Here is an 18,523-nt window from a genome sequence, read left to right as displayed (position 1 = left end):
CCTTCTGCTTAGCAGACAGTTCATATACTCATCACAATAAGCAAGAGAACAGGCTCTTCTTAAAGTTCCAGTCCACATCCAGCCCCATCACCCATGAAAACCTACCATCCACGAAGCTTATAGGCCTCCGATATGTCAGGATTCACAATGACCGTGCTTGAAGACAGCACAGAGAGGCTCCGACCACCAAAATCAGAAACTCTGGCTCCTTTGATAGCCATCACTGGTTGTCTGGAGCCATCAAATCTATCAGCCTGCATAGCAACAAAAGCATCAAACAGATACAAACAAGTGTCACTGTAAGGAAGAACACTGAACATTTTTATAGGAAACAAGGAAAACAGTCAATAATAGAGCGAATGCAATAAATGGCACACTGATTCTATACAAGATAACCTCGCACAGAAAAATCTGTTCAGAGATATATCAGAATTAATTTAGAGTTAGAGGAAAGAGCATTTCACCTGTAAAACTTAAATCCTAGCAAATCTCATAAAAGTAAATCAAATAAAGGATTTCAAATATTCCCTAGACAGCCAATCCTTCACTGGGAAGGGCCTACATGGCCAGAGCCCCACAACCACCGAATCCCTGAAGGTGCTCTTTCCATCTCCCTCTTCCTGCACATGCTCTGACTGCTCAGTCAAGTACTTACATCTTCTCCCCACAGAGTAGTGGTCACCACTTTCCCTGACATGTCAATCAAGTAGATATTTCTCTTAGAAACTTCTCTGTTGTTAGACTTCACTGTGATTTTAGTGGCGTCTTCATAGCTCTTGCAGATCGCAATGATGTCTGCAACATTTGAGAGACAGAGAGGGTCAAGGCTCCCATTATAGCATGACCAAGGGTTGAACAACAAGCACTCTAAGTCTTTCACCTATGTGCTCCCCTACATGCTGTCAACAAAGCCAGCCATCACCACTCCCTTTATTCTCATAAAGACTTACCAACAAGCGAGTCTTTAGGCTTGCTCTCTAGGTCACCAATCCCTATGAAATCAAATTTAACTGCAGGTAAGTGATGTCCATCTTCACATGGCACAACAGAAGTTTCACTATTGAAGGTCATCTCATAATCATTCTTAACAGCGGAGAACTGTTTGTTAGCAATCTTCATGGTACCTTTAGAGAAATAATAGACCTGCAAAAGAGGCCAAGACACGAACTTAGGACAGGTCACCAAATTGGACATAAGAACCCTTCACCATCACACAGCTCTTCAATGGGCAAGAAACCCTTCATCCTTACCCTACCCAACATTTTCAGTCCCAGACTTGATACTAACATACCTTGTTCACATCAATAAGGGGAAAGAACTTGTCCACTTGCTCATTGAAAGCAGTAGCTCTGATTTCACCCTGAAGAAGCACACGGGAGGAGAGAATTGTGGCGTTCATTAAATTTTACCAGTGAAAAACAAGATACTTAGGAGTTAAAATGACACCTCTACAGCAGAACAGTTGCAAATGGGATCCATGAGAGGACTAGACTCCAGAAACACAAGTTATTAGCCCTGATGAAACAGCACTCGTTTTACCAGCTGGTCCAATTATCATGCTTTGATAAACTTCAGTTAGAAACCTAAAAACAAGCAAACAAACCCCTCACCCCCAAAAGTGGATTTAATATTCTGATAACAAAAATAAAACAACTTTGAACAATGAGTGACACGACTAAAGCCCACAGGAAAGTGCTGAAGGACAATGATTCACCAGCTTCCCTCACGCCTGCATCCTAAGAGAGGAATTACTTCACATTTAGGAGTTGATGCCAAAAATATTATAATAAGTCACGTTTTCAAGCTGCTTGTGATTTGAGTTTTTGCTTTTACTTTTCCATCAGTCAAAATGCTACAGATGGATAAGAAACTTACATAAGCTGAAATTTTAGCAAACTGACAGATCAGACTAATGCCAAGTCAAAAATTAGTTTCTGATATTGACCCTGCCATCAGTCGTTACATTTGGGGTGTTAGTCCCTCCTCCAAAAACAAAAAGCAAAAACAAACCACCTGTGCTTTTTCTGTCCCCACAGAGAGCCGAATGAATGCTGGATATACACATTAGGAATTAAAGACAAAATGAATCGGCAGAGAAACAGCTGACAAGACTGTCGAGATTCCACAAGTTGGCGATATTTTGTCTTTTCATCATGATTTGGTTTGGTTTAAGTAAAGCATATGGAGAATCTGCACAGCCAGAACCCACTGCCCACAGAACCAGCCACTTATCAAAGTGGCCACTGGATGCCTTCTGCTGTGGCTCAAAGTTCCATGTTGTTTAGAGGCAGATATCAGCTCCTATAGTCTTCACTTAAGCCTGCCAGTCAATCAGACAGAGAATCTCTGGTTTCGCTTGCCCTTGAGGCTATCTATACATTAGAAAATTAATTTCTGCAGCTACAAATGCTTTCATTTAAGATCAAGGATTTTTATTTATGACCTCTAATTCTCTGCCCCCAGTTAGCATCAAAATACTACAACTGAGAAAACACAATTACCATTGTTTCTTTTTGGTCTACTACTGTTTTCCACCTCATAGGATGGGCAAGCCCTCTGACCACGCCCATTTCCCCAGGTGACAAAGACTCACACTTTCATCCACTAGTTCCATAGAGAAGAGCTTCCCTTCCCCTCGGGAATTGCTCCAGGTGCGGATCTGACTTTTGTTGGTAACCCGAGCACAAATAGTCCACCTGAAAACCATACATCATGTTAGCGTTCAGAGTCTTAGCTGGGAAAGATCTGAAAAGTTCCCTGTCCTCTTCCTACAGCCTTTCTTATCTTATGCATATTCCATTTATCAATGTTAGTTGTATTTTAATCTAGCTAATTAAAACCTCAAGATCACATACAGGTTTGACAGTTTATAGTAAAACATACAAGGTGATTTATTATTAACTCATTCTCTTGTCAAATAAGAAAATTTATAAACTCTCGCCCTTCTCCACAAAGCATCACCAAGGCAACAATATCCCCTTAATGAAAGGTTCCAAGTTAGAAAATGCAGTAACACCAGCAATTATATTTTGCCACTATTTTCAATTATGGGAATTGATATAACTGGTGTCAAACTGCTGTCTCATTTTTAAAATATTGAATATAAATACAAGATTATGGAACATGGAGTTGGTGAGCCACCAAGGCAAATACACTAACTAAAGCACTAAAACCTCAGAGAGGCGCCATTAAAAAAGAAGGCACAAAATCTGAGATCAAATCCTGGTGTCCTTATCTATCATTTCACAGGGGAACATGTTTTCTCTACGTTGCACAGAATTGACAAACAAATGCAAATATATATGAAAAGAATTCTAACTAGAGAACTCACTAATTTTCAATTGCTAAAATGATTTTTTTAATGGGAAAAACGCTTATGAAAGAAACATCTGTTTGGTTATATTAGTGAGGTTGATATATACAGAATTTTTTTAAATTTATTTTTATTTATTTAAGCATACAAGAACTGGGGCATAGGCCAGAAGTGCAGGGGGTGAGAGGACTCACCAGAAACAGAGTGGGGAGCAGAACAGGTGGATCTACTGAAATACACTGCTGGGGGGAGCATCGGGTGAGACAGGAGAGGTCTGCTGTGCCATGTGGGTTTGCTCCGTGGCCAGAGATTGAACTCATGCCACAGTGGCTGGCATTAGCTTGATAGTACTGAGACTTTAACCCCTGCACCACCAAGGAGGCCCTATAGGATTCTTCTTTTTTTTTTAGATTTATTTATGCATATAAGAGCTGGGGTGCAGGCCAGAGGTGCGGGGGGTGAGAGGAGAACAGGTAAATCTACTGAAATACACTGCTGAGGGAAGCAGCGGGTGAGACAGGAGAGGTCTGCTGCACCACGTGAGTCAGCTCCCTGGCCAGGGATAGAACTGGTGCTGCAGTGGCCGAGGATAGTTTCATAGTGCTACATCTGAACTCCTTGCGCCACCAGGGAGGCCCCTTACAGGATTCTCTTAACCAACTAAATCACAGTAACAACTTTTAGACTAAAAGTCACCTATTCATATGATGAGAAAATGAATTATTTTTCCTCACAAGACTATTAACTAATTCTTTAAGCATCAAATATTTTTCATTTCAAATTCTTCAAAATGAGTAAAACTCCAGAGGCTATGGCAGATTGCTCTTCTTGCCATTTTTAAAATAATTAACAGTTTCCATAATTTGTACTCTCTTCCCCTCAAGGGGAAAAAAAAAAAAAAGAAAGAAACTTATTTTGTGTGTGGTAATCTTGAAGCTCATATAAATAACTCAAGAGCCCATAATAAGCTCTTTATACTGTTATATAAGTTAAATTCTGAACTTATTTATGGGATAACTCACTTGGACTGATAAGGGGTGAGGCTGGCAATGGGCACCACCTTGGACTGTGTTCCCCCAGAAGTGCTCACCAGGCTGCTACCTCCAGATTTGCCAAATATCTTTGAGGCACCATAAGCCTTAGTTAGAGGGGAGCCTTTTAAAACAGACACAAAAAGGACAATGATTATTCTACTTTTATTTTATAAATTGTTAATAACTCAATTACTGATGTATCACTGGTGAAATCACACAAATGAGAAGCAAAATTTTTCCTTTTTTAGTAGCCAATAGAAATGGAGATCAAATAGAGACCCAAAGAGGCTAGAAAAGCAATCAAATATGAAAGCTGGGTACACAGAAATTCACTATTATATTTGCTGACTTAAGCCCTGAAGTCAAGATGAATAGTAATGACTCCAGACCACTCTTTCGGAGGGCCACCCTTCTTAAACTTTCCCCTTGCATCAATGGGCAAGAAAATGGGTAAGAGAAAGAAAATCAGTCTTCTTAACTAGTAAAATTGATGGCAAATCATTAGCTGCTTAAGAAGAAATGCAAAAGGGTAGGAAGCAAGGGACATAGTGAATGAGCCACCTGAGATAAAGGCTACTGTGACAAAGGGATCACCTCACAACATCCCCAGAGAACTGGACCAAAAAGTCCAGAAGTCTATGAAATTGGTTCCATTGGAAGCAAAGGGCAAGCATCAGTTTTTGGTTCAAGACAAGTAGGCTGCTGACCACCAAGATCTCTTCTGCCTCCTTTATCCAAACCTAAGCAGCAACCCGGCACTTGAAAATAGACAATTAAAGCCTAAAAGCAGATGAATTCCTTATAATCACACTGTTTCTGTAAAGCTTCAACTTCCAAATTGAGAAAATATAATTTAGTCCCATGATTTCATATCTTCTATATCAAAACATTTCTTCAGAATGGAATTTGGCTAGAAATGTAAATCTACCATTACTCAGCACTCATTTATTTATTGAGTTTCCATAGCATGTACTACTTTATGCTAGGTATTTGTAGCACTTAGCAAAAATATACATAGACTGTCCCAGATCTCAAAAATTTCCTATTCTAACTAGGAAGTCAAGAGAGATGACTAAACACATAACTGTAATAATTACCTCAAGATTATGCAAGGAAGCAATGTGCTTTGTGTGCGTGCGTACATACTAAATATATAATATACAACTACATAAAATACACACACACTCTTCCAGTTTTGTGCCAGATAGCATCACATACTTCCCAGCCTTTTTCTTTCACCACCCAATTGATGAGAACTTTAAAGATTTTTTTTTTAAAGATTTACTTATTTATTTTATACAACAACTGGGGTACAGGCCAGATGCGCGGGAGGGTGAGAGGATTCACCAGAGACAGAGTGGGGAACAGAACAGGCAGACTGAAGAAATACAGGGGAGCATCAGGCGAGATAGGAGAGGTAAGCCGTGCCATGTGGGACCCTCACTGGCCGGCCAGGACTGAACCCACGCTGCAGAGGCTGCGGACAGCTTCACAGCACGGCACTCGACCGCCTGCGCCACTAGGGGAGGCCCAAGAACTTTAAAGATTTTTAAAGACAAACCTCAATATAAGCCAGACAGACTACTGGATTAATAATCTGTGGGGGGGGGGGGGGAAGAGTGGAATAACATACTATTTATATTTCAGCCTAAGGAAGTGACTTTTATTTTCTTCTTTTTTTTTTAGGAAGTGACTTTTATACCATTTGCCATTTTAAGATAAACTATTCTACCACCTCCAGTCAACGTAATTGGAGGTTTGAGTATAAATAAATCTATTTATAGAGGGAGGGAGAAAATAGGTAGGTAGATATTGCAAGATAGATAAAACATCAAAGACCAATGGGGAAAACATCACATGTCCAGAAAGTTTCATAGCAACATCAATGACATCAACTTGGTTTTTCTTAGAATCTTAGCACTGAAAAATGCAAACTTATAGTTGGGGGGAAGAGTGGAGGTGCTGTATGTGAAGCTAGGACAGAAAAAAAGGACCTCAAAATATAAATTCTACAAATCAATTTTTTCTTTTTTTTTTTTTTAAAGATTTATTTATTTATTTACTTATTTATACAAGCACTGGTTACAGTCAGAAGCGCAGGAGGGTGAGAGGATTCACCAGAGCCAGAGCGGGGAGCAGAACAGGCAGACTGACAAAGTACACTGCTGAGGGGAGCAGCGGGTGGCAGGACAGGTCTGTGCACCATGTGGGACCCTCGCCACCGGCCAGGGATCGAACTGGTGCTGCAGAGGCTGCGGGCAGCTTTGCAGCCCAGCACTCAACTGCTGCGCAACTCAATGGCAATTCTTGACGTTCCTAAAGCAAAGGCCAGGAAGTAAACAAAACGATTCTGTGACGGCCTCTCAGGACCTGGTGCAGAGAAAGTTAAAGGAAGGATCTATTTCCCATCCATAAGACTGAGACACAGAACATATGACTAACATAAATGTCACTGTCTTCAAGATAAGATAAATAACCGAGTGTACAGGAAACTTGGAGAGAAAAAAGCCAAATTTAATAAGCAGATCCTAGATTGCTAAAAGGCAAGAATTTAAAAGGTATGTAAATTCACAAAAAGGTATAAAACCTAAGGTAAGAGGAACTACCATATAAATTATTACCAGAGAACAGTATATTGCTCTGATTTTTCAAAAAAAAGCATATTAAGTATCTTTAAGAGACTATCTTTAATCATTTTTTTCAATCACATACTTTACAATGAAAATTGGAATTATTCTTTGCAAGAAGCAACTGGCATGAACAGCATTTTGAAAAATCTCTTTAGTCCTAGATTGAATTTCAAAATATTCAAAAGCATGATACATATAATCAGCACATGTACTCATGTGGCAATCTTACCCATTCCTGAGCTCCCATTCTGCTGCTGGGGCTTGCTGGTTTGTGGATTGGCTGCTGAGACTGGAGGAGGAACTACCTGCTGCTGTCCATGTCCTGAAGATCAAAAGAGAAAGACCATTTTTGTGCAAATAATTTGGATTAAAGATTTAAACCTAAGTAGAAGAAATACGCTTAAGAAAGTATAAATTTTTGATTTTGTCAAAGACTTTTATGGGTCAGAATTCATTCTGTGCACTCAATTGCATGCAGGATTTTCTAGGGACTCACTTTTGTTTTCATTACATAAAAGGTTGGTTCCATTTACCTTTCACCTGCTTATAATTGATAGCTTTCAGTTTTAATGAGGTGCTCCCCTAAAGCCTTGCCTATTTCTCCTGCATGAACCTGAATAAAGTTACTGGGCTGAATCTGTGACATTGCCATTATTTCCATAGCAACAAATCGATGTCATCAACAGAACTGTGTGTTCACGGCAGGATGTATCAGAAGAAAAGGCTGGGTGGTAAGAAAAACCTAAAAGCAGTTCAATTGTCTCTGAAGTGCTCCTGCTTCAAAGGAAAAGGAGACATTCAGAAAGGACTCTACCCTTCGCCCTCCCAAACAAAGCAACCTTATTTTGCAACTGACAGTTGGTAGAAAATAAGAGTTGAAAGAGCCTTAGGTACCGTGAAGTGCTAGTGAACTGTCACAGCAGGGAGACATGAGAATGGAGTTCAGAAGCAGGTGTGTCAAGGAAACAGAAAGATTAAAAGGAAAGAAGGGGAAATGAACATGTCTCTCAAGCAGAAAATAGTGCCATACCATTAGGGTATTTATTTATCCCTCATCCTTTCCACAAGTGTTTATGAAATTGAAGAATGTTAAAATTGCAAAATAAAAAGAAAATAATAGATTAATGGAATTTGATTTCACCTTTGCGACTGGCACTAAAGGTCGACGTCAACCTAATCTGGGTTGCTCACAGAGAGTGCTTGCAGCAGAAAGAGCAGCTCTGAAAATTTCCTAGCGTGCCGTAAGAACAAAAATGGTGAACACTGCTGGAAAAGCTCCCCCCACACCTGCCTAAGCCTGCTCTCATTACTGGGTTTAGTTCCTGCTGGGCTTTCCAAGGCCCTAATTCAAACAGGCATATGATACACCAATTTCATTTCCTTCTGCCAATATTATGCTTAACTGGTTCAACTAAATAAGAGTTAACTGTGCCATTAGAGTAAAGTAAATTTAGCATAAAATTAAAAAGGTTAAACAGAACTGTTTGTTCCTTACTTCTCCCCATGGAGAGAAAACTTGAGATTTTATTTAGAGGAAAAAAGTACCTAGAATATTTTTTTTTTTAAGATTTATTTATTTATACAAGCACTGGGTACAGTCAGAAGCGCAGGAGGGTGAGAGAATTCACCAGAGCCAGAGCGGGGAGCAGAGCAGGCAGAGGACCGAAGTACACTGCTGAAGGGAGCAGCGGGCGGCAGGAGAGGTCTGCGTGCCATGTGGGACCCTCACCCCATGTGGGACCCTCACCGGGTGGCCGGGGATCAAACCGGCACTGCAGAAGCTGTGGGCAGCTTTGCAACCCAGCGCTCAACCTATGCGCCACCGGGGAGGCCCAAGTATCTAAAACTCATTAACAATGAATTTTTGTGTTTACTTTTTAGTTTTTCCATTATCTCTGAATTTACAGCATCATATGAAATTGTATAGGAGAACTGGCTCTTCCTTGACAGTGTATCTTGTGAAGTAGTATTTTGAAATTCTACACTGAACTTTTTTTAAATCAGTAGAGAAAAGATGAGTCACAGTATTGGGGGTAAGTGGTGGGAAAAAAACATTTTACCTGCTTCATGAAATATATTAGAAATAACCAAAAAATTAAAATGTTCACAGATGGAATCATAAAAACACACAAATCTCTGCTAACCTGCCCCCGCCCAGTTCCTCCCGTCCTTCTACTCTCAAACATATCTAAACTCTAAAGTCCCTTCTTCATTACCAGCTCTGTTTTTTCCAGTATCTAGCTGAACAAGTCATTGTCATGGGATCAATGCTAACCTCTTACATTTAATTTCTATCAAAATTTAACTATACTTTCTGAGATACCTAGAGCAGTCAAACTGACAGAAACAGAAAGTAGAATAGCAGTTACCATGAACAGGAATGTGGCGTTATGGTTTAATGGGCACAGAGTATCTGTTTGGGATGATTAAAAGATTCTGGAAGTGGATAGTGGTGATGGTTGCACAACATTAATACCACTGAACTGTACACTTAAGAATGCTTAAGATGTAAATGTTATAACACAAACAGGTAAGTACATATTCAACCACAATTTTTTAAAAAAGCAACTTATCTACCTATTCCAAGATGGACTTTTTTTTTTTTACATTTTTACATATGAAGTAAAAATGCTTTTTCTTTTTAGTAGTACATAGTATTTACCATGTAGGATCTGATAGTAACTCCAAGTAGACAGTGTCAGAACTAAACTGAATTTTAGGACACCCCACAACTAAACTGAATTGTAGGTGTCCACAGAGAATTCAAGAATTACTTAGGAAATGCACTCCTACCACATACATGCCACCAAACCTGGTCATAGAACTGCCCATGTTGTATGTGGAGAAAACCAGATTTTTCCTTCATGGAATTCTACCACCATTTCTCCACTATTAAGGAAAAATAAAGAATAACTTGGTTTCTACACCCCCAAATCACTAATTTCATTAAGACTAACAAATCAAGGGGCCTCCCTGGTGGCGCAAGGGATTAAGTCTCAGCACTATGAAGTTATCAGCAGCCACTGCAGCACAAGTTCAATCGCCAACCAGGGAGCTACCCACATGGCACAGCAGACCTCTCCTAACTCGCCTGCTGCTCCCCTCAGCAGCGTATTTCAGTAGTTCTCTGTTCTGCTCTGGTGAATCCTCTGAAACCCCATACCTCTGACCTGTACCCCAGTTCTTGCATGCATAAATAAATCTTTTTTAAAAGATTTTTTTATTTATGCATGCAAGAACTGGGGTACAGGCCAGAGATGCGGGAGGTTAGAGAATTCATTGGAGACAGAGTGGGGAGCAGAACAGGCAGACAGACTGAAGTACACTGCTGAGGGGAGCAGCGGGCGAGTCAGGAGAGGTCCACTGCGCCATGTGAGTAGCTCCCGGGCCAGCCGGGGATCGGGAACTTGTGCTGAACTTGTGCTGAATTCATGCTGCAGAGGCTGCGGACAGCTTCACAGGGCTGTGAATGCAAAAGGTAGAATTCCAGATCTATAAACAGGTAATCAGTTGAGTGCAAAATCAAGTATAAAAAAGCATTTTACCTTCATTATAGGGCACTGGATTGCCAATCTTTAATCCAACTTCTTCAGCTGATTTTAAAACTTCTAATTCCATCAAAATAACTACTCTCCTATAAAGGCAAAGAAATAGAAACAAGTTAGAAAAAATAAATTCAGAAATTCTTCAAAAAACAAGTTACTTAAAAAGCTTTTCCCCAGTAATCATTTTGATAAAACCATTTTCCTTTGTTAAGTTTTTCATTACTGAATAATAACTTGAGAAATACATGGTATCAATTTCTATATAAATATTTCCCTTAATTTTTCAACGTATCATTACCATGGCTTTTTATGATTGCAGGCAGTTTTCATTTCTCATCTAGTCCCTTAATTAAAATGCAATGTCCTTACTACATACCCAAATGCCATGAAAAGAATTTAAATTATTAACACAAGAATATGTGACACAAGACATGATCTGTTTTCAGAAACATACTTTAAGTAATTACCTTTTCCCAGGGAAAACCAATATGACTGCAGATTTGTTAACACAATTATTATCTAAGAATTTATATTTCTCTGACCTCTATTTAACTTTAATTAAAGACTTTCAAGAATTTCCCAAGGACTTTAGGCCAAAAATAAAAACCTTTCATATAGCCTACAAGGTTCTATATGGTCTGTCCTTGCTGACCTCTTTCCTGCTCATTTCCTGCCCTCCTGCTCTCCAGCCAGCCACAGGCTTTCTTTTAGTTCTGGTATATATTACGCTCACTCCTGTCTTTGCACATGCCACTCTGGCTGTAATGGTCTTCCCTCATTCTGCCTTATCTGATATTCATTTTTTGGCTCTCGTCTCAAATATCACTTTAAGACACTTCCTTAATCTTCAGATTAGGCCAGGTTTCTATTATCCTTTTTAGCCATGAATTTTCCTTCAGATCACTTCTCTTGGATTTAATATATATTAATGTATAATTATGCATATAAAACTTAATTATATTGTCATTATTTGACTATTATATATTATTTTTTTTACATTTTAATTATTCATCATTTGATTATTATCTATTTCTCCAGCTAGACTGTACTTTCAGTAAATGCTAGTGCATTATTAATGCATTAACTGGTCCACAATTGTTGTTTAATGCATACTTAAATAAGAATGTCATGATGTTTATATTTTACAGAGAACTGCAATAGAAAGAAGGAATTTGAGATAAACACAGTGGAGGCAAGGAGACCACCGGGAGAGAACTGATGATGGCCTGAATCAGGGTAGTGGGGAGACCAAAAAAATGTGCCTGTTTTGGAACAATAATTAAGCAACAAAAAGTCCAACATCACACTGTATCCTTTTAATACTCTGCCGTACTTGGAGTCTTATACAATAGATCAATGTGTGCTACCTTTATCAATTTATCTTATCATAAGTTTATATAATGCCAATGAAATAAGCCTGAAACTATCTGTTCCTGAAAATTAGATGCAGATTCCCTAAAAAAACTATCTGATAGATATTTGGCAGTTATCCAAAATTACTCAAATTACTCCAGAGCACAGAAAAGTAAGGTTTATTAATTACTTAGCATTACTTTAATACCAAAACCTAAGAGAAAAGACATTCAAAAACTAAAAACAAATTTTATCTTGTAATATACATACATTCTAAATAAACTACTTGAAAGATGAATCCAGCTGTGTATCAAAAGAATACACCAGAACCAACTTACAGAAAACACAGATGTCAAAAAAACCTGGAATAAGGGCCTCCCCAGTGGCGCAGCAGTTGAGCACTGGGCTGCAAAGCTGCCCACAGCCTCTGCAGCGCCGGTTCGATCCCTGGCCGCTGGCGAGGGTCCCACATGGTGTACAGACCTCTCCTACAGCGCCCACTGCTCCCCTCAGCAGTGTATTTCATCAGTCTGCCTGTTCTGTTCCCCGCTCTGGCTCTGGTGGATTCTCTCACCCTCCCACGCTTCTGACTGTACCCAGTACTTACATAAATAAGTAAATAAATCTTTAAAAAAAAACCACGAATGAATAAAACTTTAAACTGATAAGAACAGATACTACACTTGATCTTAGCAAAAAGGACGAGAAGCGATTGAAATAAACAAAACCTTAAAAAAAAGAAAACAGGGCCTCCCCGGTGGTGCAGCGGTTGAGTGCTGGGTTGCAAAGCTACCCGTGGCCTCTGCGGTGCCGGTTTGATCCCCGGCTGCTCCCCGGCCACTGGAGGAGGGTCCCACATGGCTCCTGCCGCCCGCTGCTCCCCTCAGCAGTGTACTTCGGTCCTTCTGCCTGTTCTGCTCCCTGCTCTGGCTTTGGTGAATTCTCTCACCCTCCCGCGCTTCTGACTGTACCCAGTGCATGTACAAACAAAACAAACAAACAAACAAACAAATAAATAAAAACATGCCTCTATTTAAAAAAAAAAAAAAGAAAAGAGATGACAAAGGTACATTATGACTTTACAAAGATAAATAAACAAAATCCAGACAGTGGGAAACTGCCTTAGGACAAAGGACAAATGACGTTATTGTTTGATAGTAAAGAAGAAAAAAAGATACGGAGGAGGATCCCAATGATTCAAAGAGAGTTAACAGACTTTATGCAGGATCCTGATTTAGATAAAATTATTTACACACATGTGAATTGTTGGAAACTGAACACTGACAGCATTATTTGCTATTTTACATATAAAAATGGTATTTTAAAAAGAATTCCTACCTTCTAAAGATATATTAAAATATTTATGGATGAAATAATGATGTCTGAGCTCTGCTTCAAACTTATAGAGGGAAGATATTGAAAGGATATAGGTAAAAAATATTGGACATCAGGTGATAATGTGAAGCTGGGTGATGGGATATATGAGGATTCACATGATATTCTTTTTAAAAAAAATAGGTAAAACTATCTTTTTTGTCTTTTTTTTTTTAAGATTTATTTATTTATATAAGAACCAGGGTACAGGTCAGAGGCGCGGGAGGGTGAGAGAATTCACCAGACACAGAGTGGGGAGCAGAACAGGCAAACGGACCGAAGACACTGGTGAGGGGAGCAGCGGGCGAGGCAGGAGAGGTCTGCCACGCCATATGGGTTTCTCCCTGGCGGGCTGGGAATCAAACCCGTGCTGCAGAGGCTGTGGACAGCTTCACAGCGCAGCGCTCAACCCACTGCACCACCAGGGAGGCCCTCACATGATATTCTAAAACTAAAAAACTTAGTATTAAATATATAAATTTATTTTGCATTCCAACAAGATTTTAGTTTGCTTGCTTTGTACTTAACTAATAACTCTAGAATGTATATGGAAAAATAACCACAGGACTGCCAAAACAAAACTTCAGGGAGAAGAAAGGTAAAGGAAGATAACTCTAAGTTACCCACATATTCTATACATAATACTTTAACTGAAAACACTATGGCAGGTGTAATTATCCATATTGAATAGAGAAACCAGATCCCTCATAAATGCTAGTGGAGGGCCTCCCTTGGTGGCACAGGGGTTGAGTGCTGGGCTGGGAAGCTGCCTGCAGCCTCTGCAGCGCCGGTTCAATCCCTGGCCACCGGGCAAGGGTCCCACATGGTGCGACAAACCCCTCCTGCCACACCTGCTGCTCCCCTCAGGAGTGTACTTCACCAGTCTGTCTGTTCTGCTCCCCGCTCTGGCTCTGGTGAATTCTCTCACCCTCCCGCGCTTCTGACTGTACCCAGTGCATGTATAAATAAATCTTAAAAAAATAAATAAATAAATGCTAGTGGAACTATAAATTAGTGTAGGTACTATGTAAAACAGCCTAGTAGTTTCTCAAAAAATTAATCATGAACTCATCAATTGAGGGCCTTCCTAGTGGCCCAAGGGGTTAAGCACCACACTATGAAGCAGTCCGCAGCCTCTGAAGCACAAGTTCAATCCCCAGCTGGCCAGGGAGAAATCCACATGGCAAGGCAGACCACTCCTGCCTCGCTCACTGCTCCCCTTCAGCAGTGTATTTCAGTCAGTCTGCCTGTTCTGTTCCCCACTCTGTCTCTGGTGGATCCTTTCACCCCCCACATCTCTGACCCATACCCCAACTCTTGTATGCATAAATAAATAAATCTTAAAAAAAACCTCATCATTTGACCCAGCAATTTCACTCCTAGATATATACATAAAAATGGAAACATGTCTACAGGAAAATGTATACACAAATGTCTATATTAATAATTATTGGAAACAAGTCAAACATCCCAACAAATGGGTATACAAAAGGTGACATATCCACACCACAGATCATTATTTGGCCATTAAAAGGAATGAAGTACTGACACATGCTACAACATGAATAAACCTTGAAGACAATATGCTAAGAGAAGGAAAACAGTCACAAAGGACCACATATTATATATTTCATTTGTATGAAATGCTTACAATGGGCAAATCTATAGAAACAGAAGGTAGATTAGTGGTTGCCTAGGGCTGGGGAGGACGGAGGTTCAGAGATGATAGCTAAAGGATACAGAAGTCATTTTTTGAAGTGATAAAAAATTCTAAAATTCGTAATGATTGTACAACTGAATATACAAAAAATTATTTTATATTTTAAATGAATGAGTTCTTTTGGTATATAAATTATATCTCAATAAAGAAAAAAACAGGGGCCTCCCTAGTGGCACAAGGGGTTAAAGTCTTAGTGCTATCAAGTTATCACCAGCCACTGAAACATGACTTCGATCCCTGCCAGGGAGCTAACCCATATGGTGCAGCAGACTTCTCCTGTCTCGCCCGCTGATCCCCTCAGCAGTGTATCTCAGTAGATCTACCTGTTCTGCTTCCCACACTGTCTCCAGTGAATGCTCTCACTCCCCTCACATCTGGCCTATAACCCAGTTCTTTTATGCATAAATAAATAAAAATAAATCTTAAAAAAAAAAACCAAAAACAGAACCTCTATGATATTGACAAAGGAATGAAAACAGATCAATGGAAAAGATGGCAAACTCAGAAAAGAGCCAGAAAATGGAAAACCAATTTTTCCATACTTACTTTTGCTACCAACCACCAATTTTCCACACAACCATCAGCATAAACTTTTGGTAACTTTCACCATTCCCTGCTCAAAACCTTATGGCTTCCCATTACACTCAGGATAAAATCTAAACTCTTCACTGGGTATTGTAGGTCCTCCATAATTTGGGCTATACATTTGGAAAAAATTATTCCTCCTTCATACGCTATGTAAAAATAAACCTCAGATGAACTAAAGCCTATAGAAGTATCTAAAGAACTAGTTTTTTAAAATTCCTTAATACTATACTATGAGACACCATATACAGACTATAACAAAAATTGTAAATGATAATTAGCAATTATTTTTAAAAATTAATAGGCCCATGTATTGACAGGGATAAAGGGAACCAAATGCTTTTTTTCCTAATAATACCTTGATTAAGCAATTCATATATCATAAAAATCACCCTTTGAAAGTATAATTAATTCAGTGGTTGTTAGTATATTCAGTATCATACAAGTGTCACTGATACCTAACTTCAGAACGTTATCACCCAAAAAGAAACCCTGTGCCCAACAAACGCTCCTCATCGCCCCTCCCCCTCACCACTAAATTAATTGTTTCTATGGGTTTGCCTCTTTAGAAATAGACACTTTTTAAAAAAATGTATTTATTTTATACATACAAGAGCTGGGGTATAGGCCAGAGGTGTGTGTGTGGGGGGCGGGGTGTAAGAGGATTCACCAGACAGAGTGAGGAGCAGAACAGGCAGACTGACTTAAATACACTGCTGAGGGGAGCAGCAGGTGAGACAGGAGAGTTTTGCTGTCCCATGTGGGTAGCTCCCTTGCCAGGATGAAACTCATGCTGCAGTGGCTGGCGATAGCTTCATAGTGCTGAGACTTAACCCCTTGTACCACCAGGGAGGCCCAGAAATAGATACTCTTATGCAACATTCATGAATGTGTTAATTCGTATGTATTGCCCAACAGATAGCCCCTTGACCTCACAATTCTAGCTATCTAAATATTCAGAAATAACAGCACTAACACATAAAGATAAATATATAAGGACGATTGCTAACAGCTTGTTTGGAAATAAACCTAAATGACCATCGAAAAGGTAAAGAATAAACTCAAGCATACGCATACAGATCCTTAGCAGAAGTAGGAAGAATACAAGGCATGCCACCATGCAGAGGTGGCAGATTAAGGCAAAGCCTATTCTGTCCCCGACTGGAGGCATGTACTCAATCACAACAAAGCTCTCCACATTCTCCTACAACCATCCTTAGAAGACAGAAAAGTGGATAGTAAGCACCACTCAAAGGTAGCCTGCAATGGAAGATAACAGGTCCCCAGTGGGAAGGTTGGCAAGGAGATGTGCCTAGACTATGTCAGAGTGAAAATGAAATCTGGACAGAACTGTCCACATTAAACATGAAAAGAGAGGAAAAAAAGAGAGAGAGGACACAGCAACAATGCAAAACACAGCACTCTATAAAAATGAAGGAGGCAGAGACAAAGAATTCAGTCTAGAATAAAGGATAAGCCAAGAAAGGAAATAATACTTCCCAAGAGTGGTTTGAAAAAAAATTCTAAAGACTAAGAATTCAATAAAACAAAAGTCAAACTGAGAACAAAAGTAACACCACTATATATTTAACATTTAAACTATAAACGTTAAGAAACAGAACAGGAAAAGCTAAAAACTAAACTATTATGCTTGAAAATCTTGAGGAAGTTAATTTATACAAAAAAACCCAAAAAAAAAAAACAAAAACAAACAAACAAAAAAAACACCCCTGTAAAAACCGGAAATCAAATAGAAAACAGCATAAAGGAATAACACACGGAAAACGTCCTTGAAAAGAAGAATGGAATCTGCAGAATGAAAGGGCATGCCATATATCAGAGGGAAAAAAAAATTGACATTGAGACATAGCCTGATTTAAGTCATTAAACTTGAAGAATTCTTCTACCTAAGCCACAGGACCATTCAAGCTTCATCAGTTGTCTCAAAGATGTCCTCAAAAACAAAAAGATCTGGTCCAGGATCACTTGTTCTATTTAATTACCACGTCTCTCTAGACTCTTTCAATCTGGAACAACTTCTCAGTCTTTTCTTTTCATGATTGAGATGTGCAGATCAGAGGCCAGTTTTCAGAATGCCCCTAAATCTACCCAAGGCTTTCTCCTGAATGAATACAGACTAGGAATCTTTGGCAAGAATGTAACAGTAATGATGCTGTGTTCTTCTCACTGCATCTTATCAGGTACTACACAACTTCTATTTATACATTATTGGTAATGTTAACATTGGAATAAGGTACTGCCTGCCAATTTTCTCGAATGTAAGTAGACTTCTTTCCACATTGTGGGGAGGTACTTTAACCCTTAAAATAACTTGATCCTCATCAAACTTTCCCATTTATTCCAGATTGTGTAGTAGACTGAACGGTGCCCCCAAAAGATATACACATCCTACTGCCTGGAACCTATGAACATTGCCTTATATAGAAAAAAAGAACTTTGCAGATTGATTGAATTTAGGGTTGAAATGAAGTTATCCTGTATCACCCTATGGGCTCTAAAAGCAATCACATGTATCCTAATAAGAGACTGGGAAAGCTGGGCCTCCCTGGTGGAACAAGGGGTTAGGACACAACCTATGAAGCTATCCGCAGCCACTGAAGCATAAGTTCGATCCCTGGACGTCCAGGGAGATACCCACATGGCCCAGCAGACCTCTCCTGTCTTGCCCGCTGCTCCCCTCAGCAGTGTGTTTCAATCTGCCTGTTCTGTTCCCCACTCTGTCTCTGGTGAATCCTCTTACCACCCCCTGTGCCCCACCCCCTACCTCTGGCCTATATCCCAGTTCCAGTATGCATGAATAAATAAATGTTAAAAAAAAAAAAGGAGAAAGATAAATACCGGATGGCTTCACTTACATGTAAATACAGAGAAACAAAAGAAAAGATTACATCAAACCAGTAACACATCCTATAAAAACAGATTGTGGGGTTGAGGGTATAGGGAGAATA

At 39.5% G+C, this 18,523-nt stretch overlaps 1 protein-coding gene across 1 annotated transcript in view; it reads right to left on the bottom strand.

Annotated features, from left to right (window-relative positions):
* The window catches only part of RPA1 (replication protein A1), a gene marked incomplete at both ends in the record, with an annotated part of 64,251 nt that overhangs the window by 41,904 nt on the left and 3,824 nt on the right, over positions 1-18,523 (bottom strand). The window contains 8 exons of the mRNA XM_084237858.1: positions 106-254; positions 656-795; positions 951-1,143; positions 1,292-1,360; positions 2,594-2,696; positions 4,336-4,468; positions 7,207-7,299; positions 10,523-10,611. Coding sequence (XP_084093984.1) covers positions 106-254; positions 656-795; positions 951-1,143; positions 1,292-1,360; positions 2,594-2,696; positions 4,336-4,468; positions 7,207-7,299; positions 10,523-10,611 — 969 coding nt within the window. The remainder of the gene's footprint in view (positions 1-105; positions 255-655; positions 796-950; positions 1,144-1,291; positions 1,361-2,593; positions 2,697-4,335; positions 4,469-7,206; positions 7,300-10,522; positions 10,612-18,523) is intronic.

Source organism: Talpa europaea (genome assembly GCF_964194135.1).
Source record: "Talpa europaea genome assembly, chromosome: 7".
Taxonomy (NCBI): domain Eukaryota; kingdom Metazoa; phylum Chordata; class Mammalia; order Eulipotyphla; family Talpidae; genus Talpa; species Talpa europaea.
This window is presented reverse-complemented; position numbering and strand designations above follow the sequence as displayed.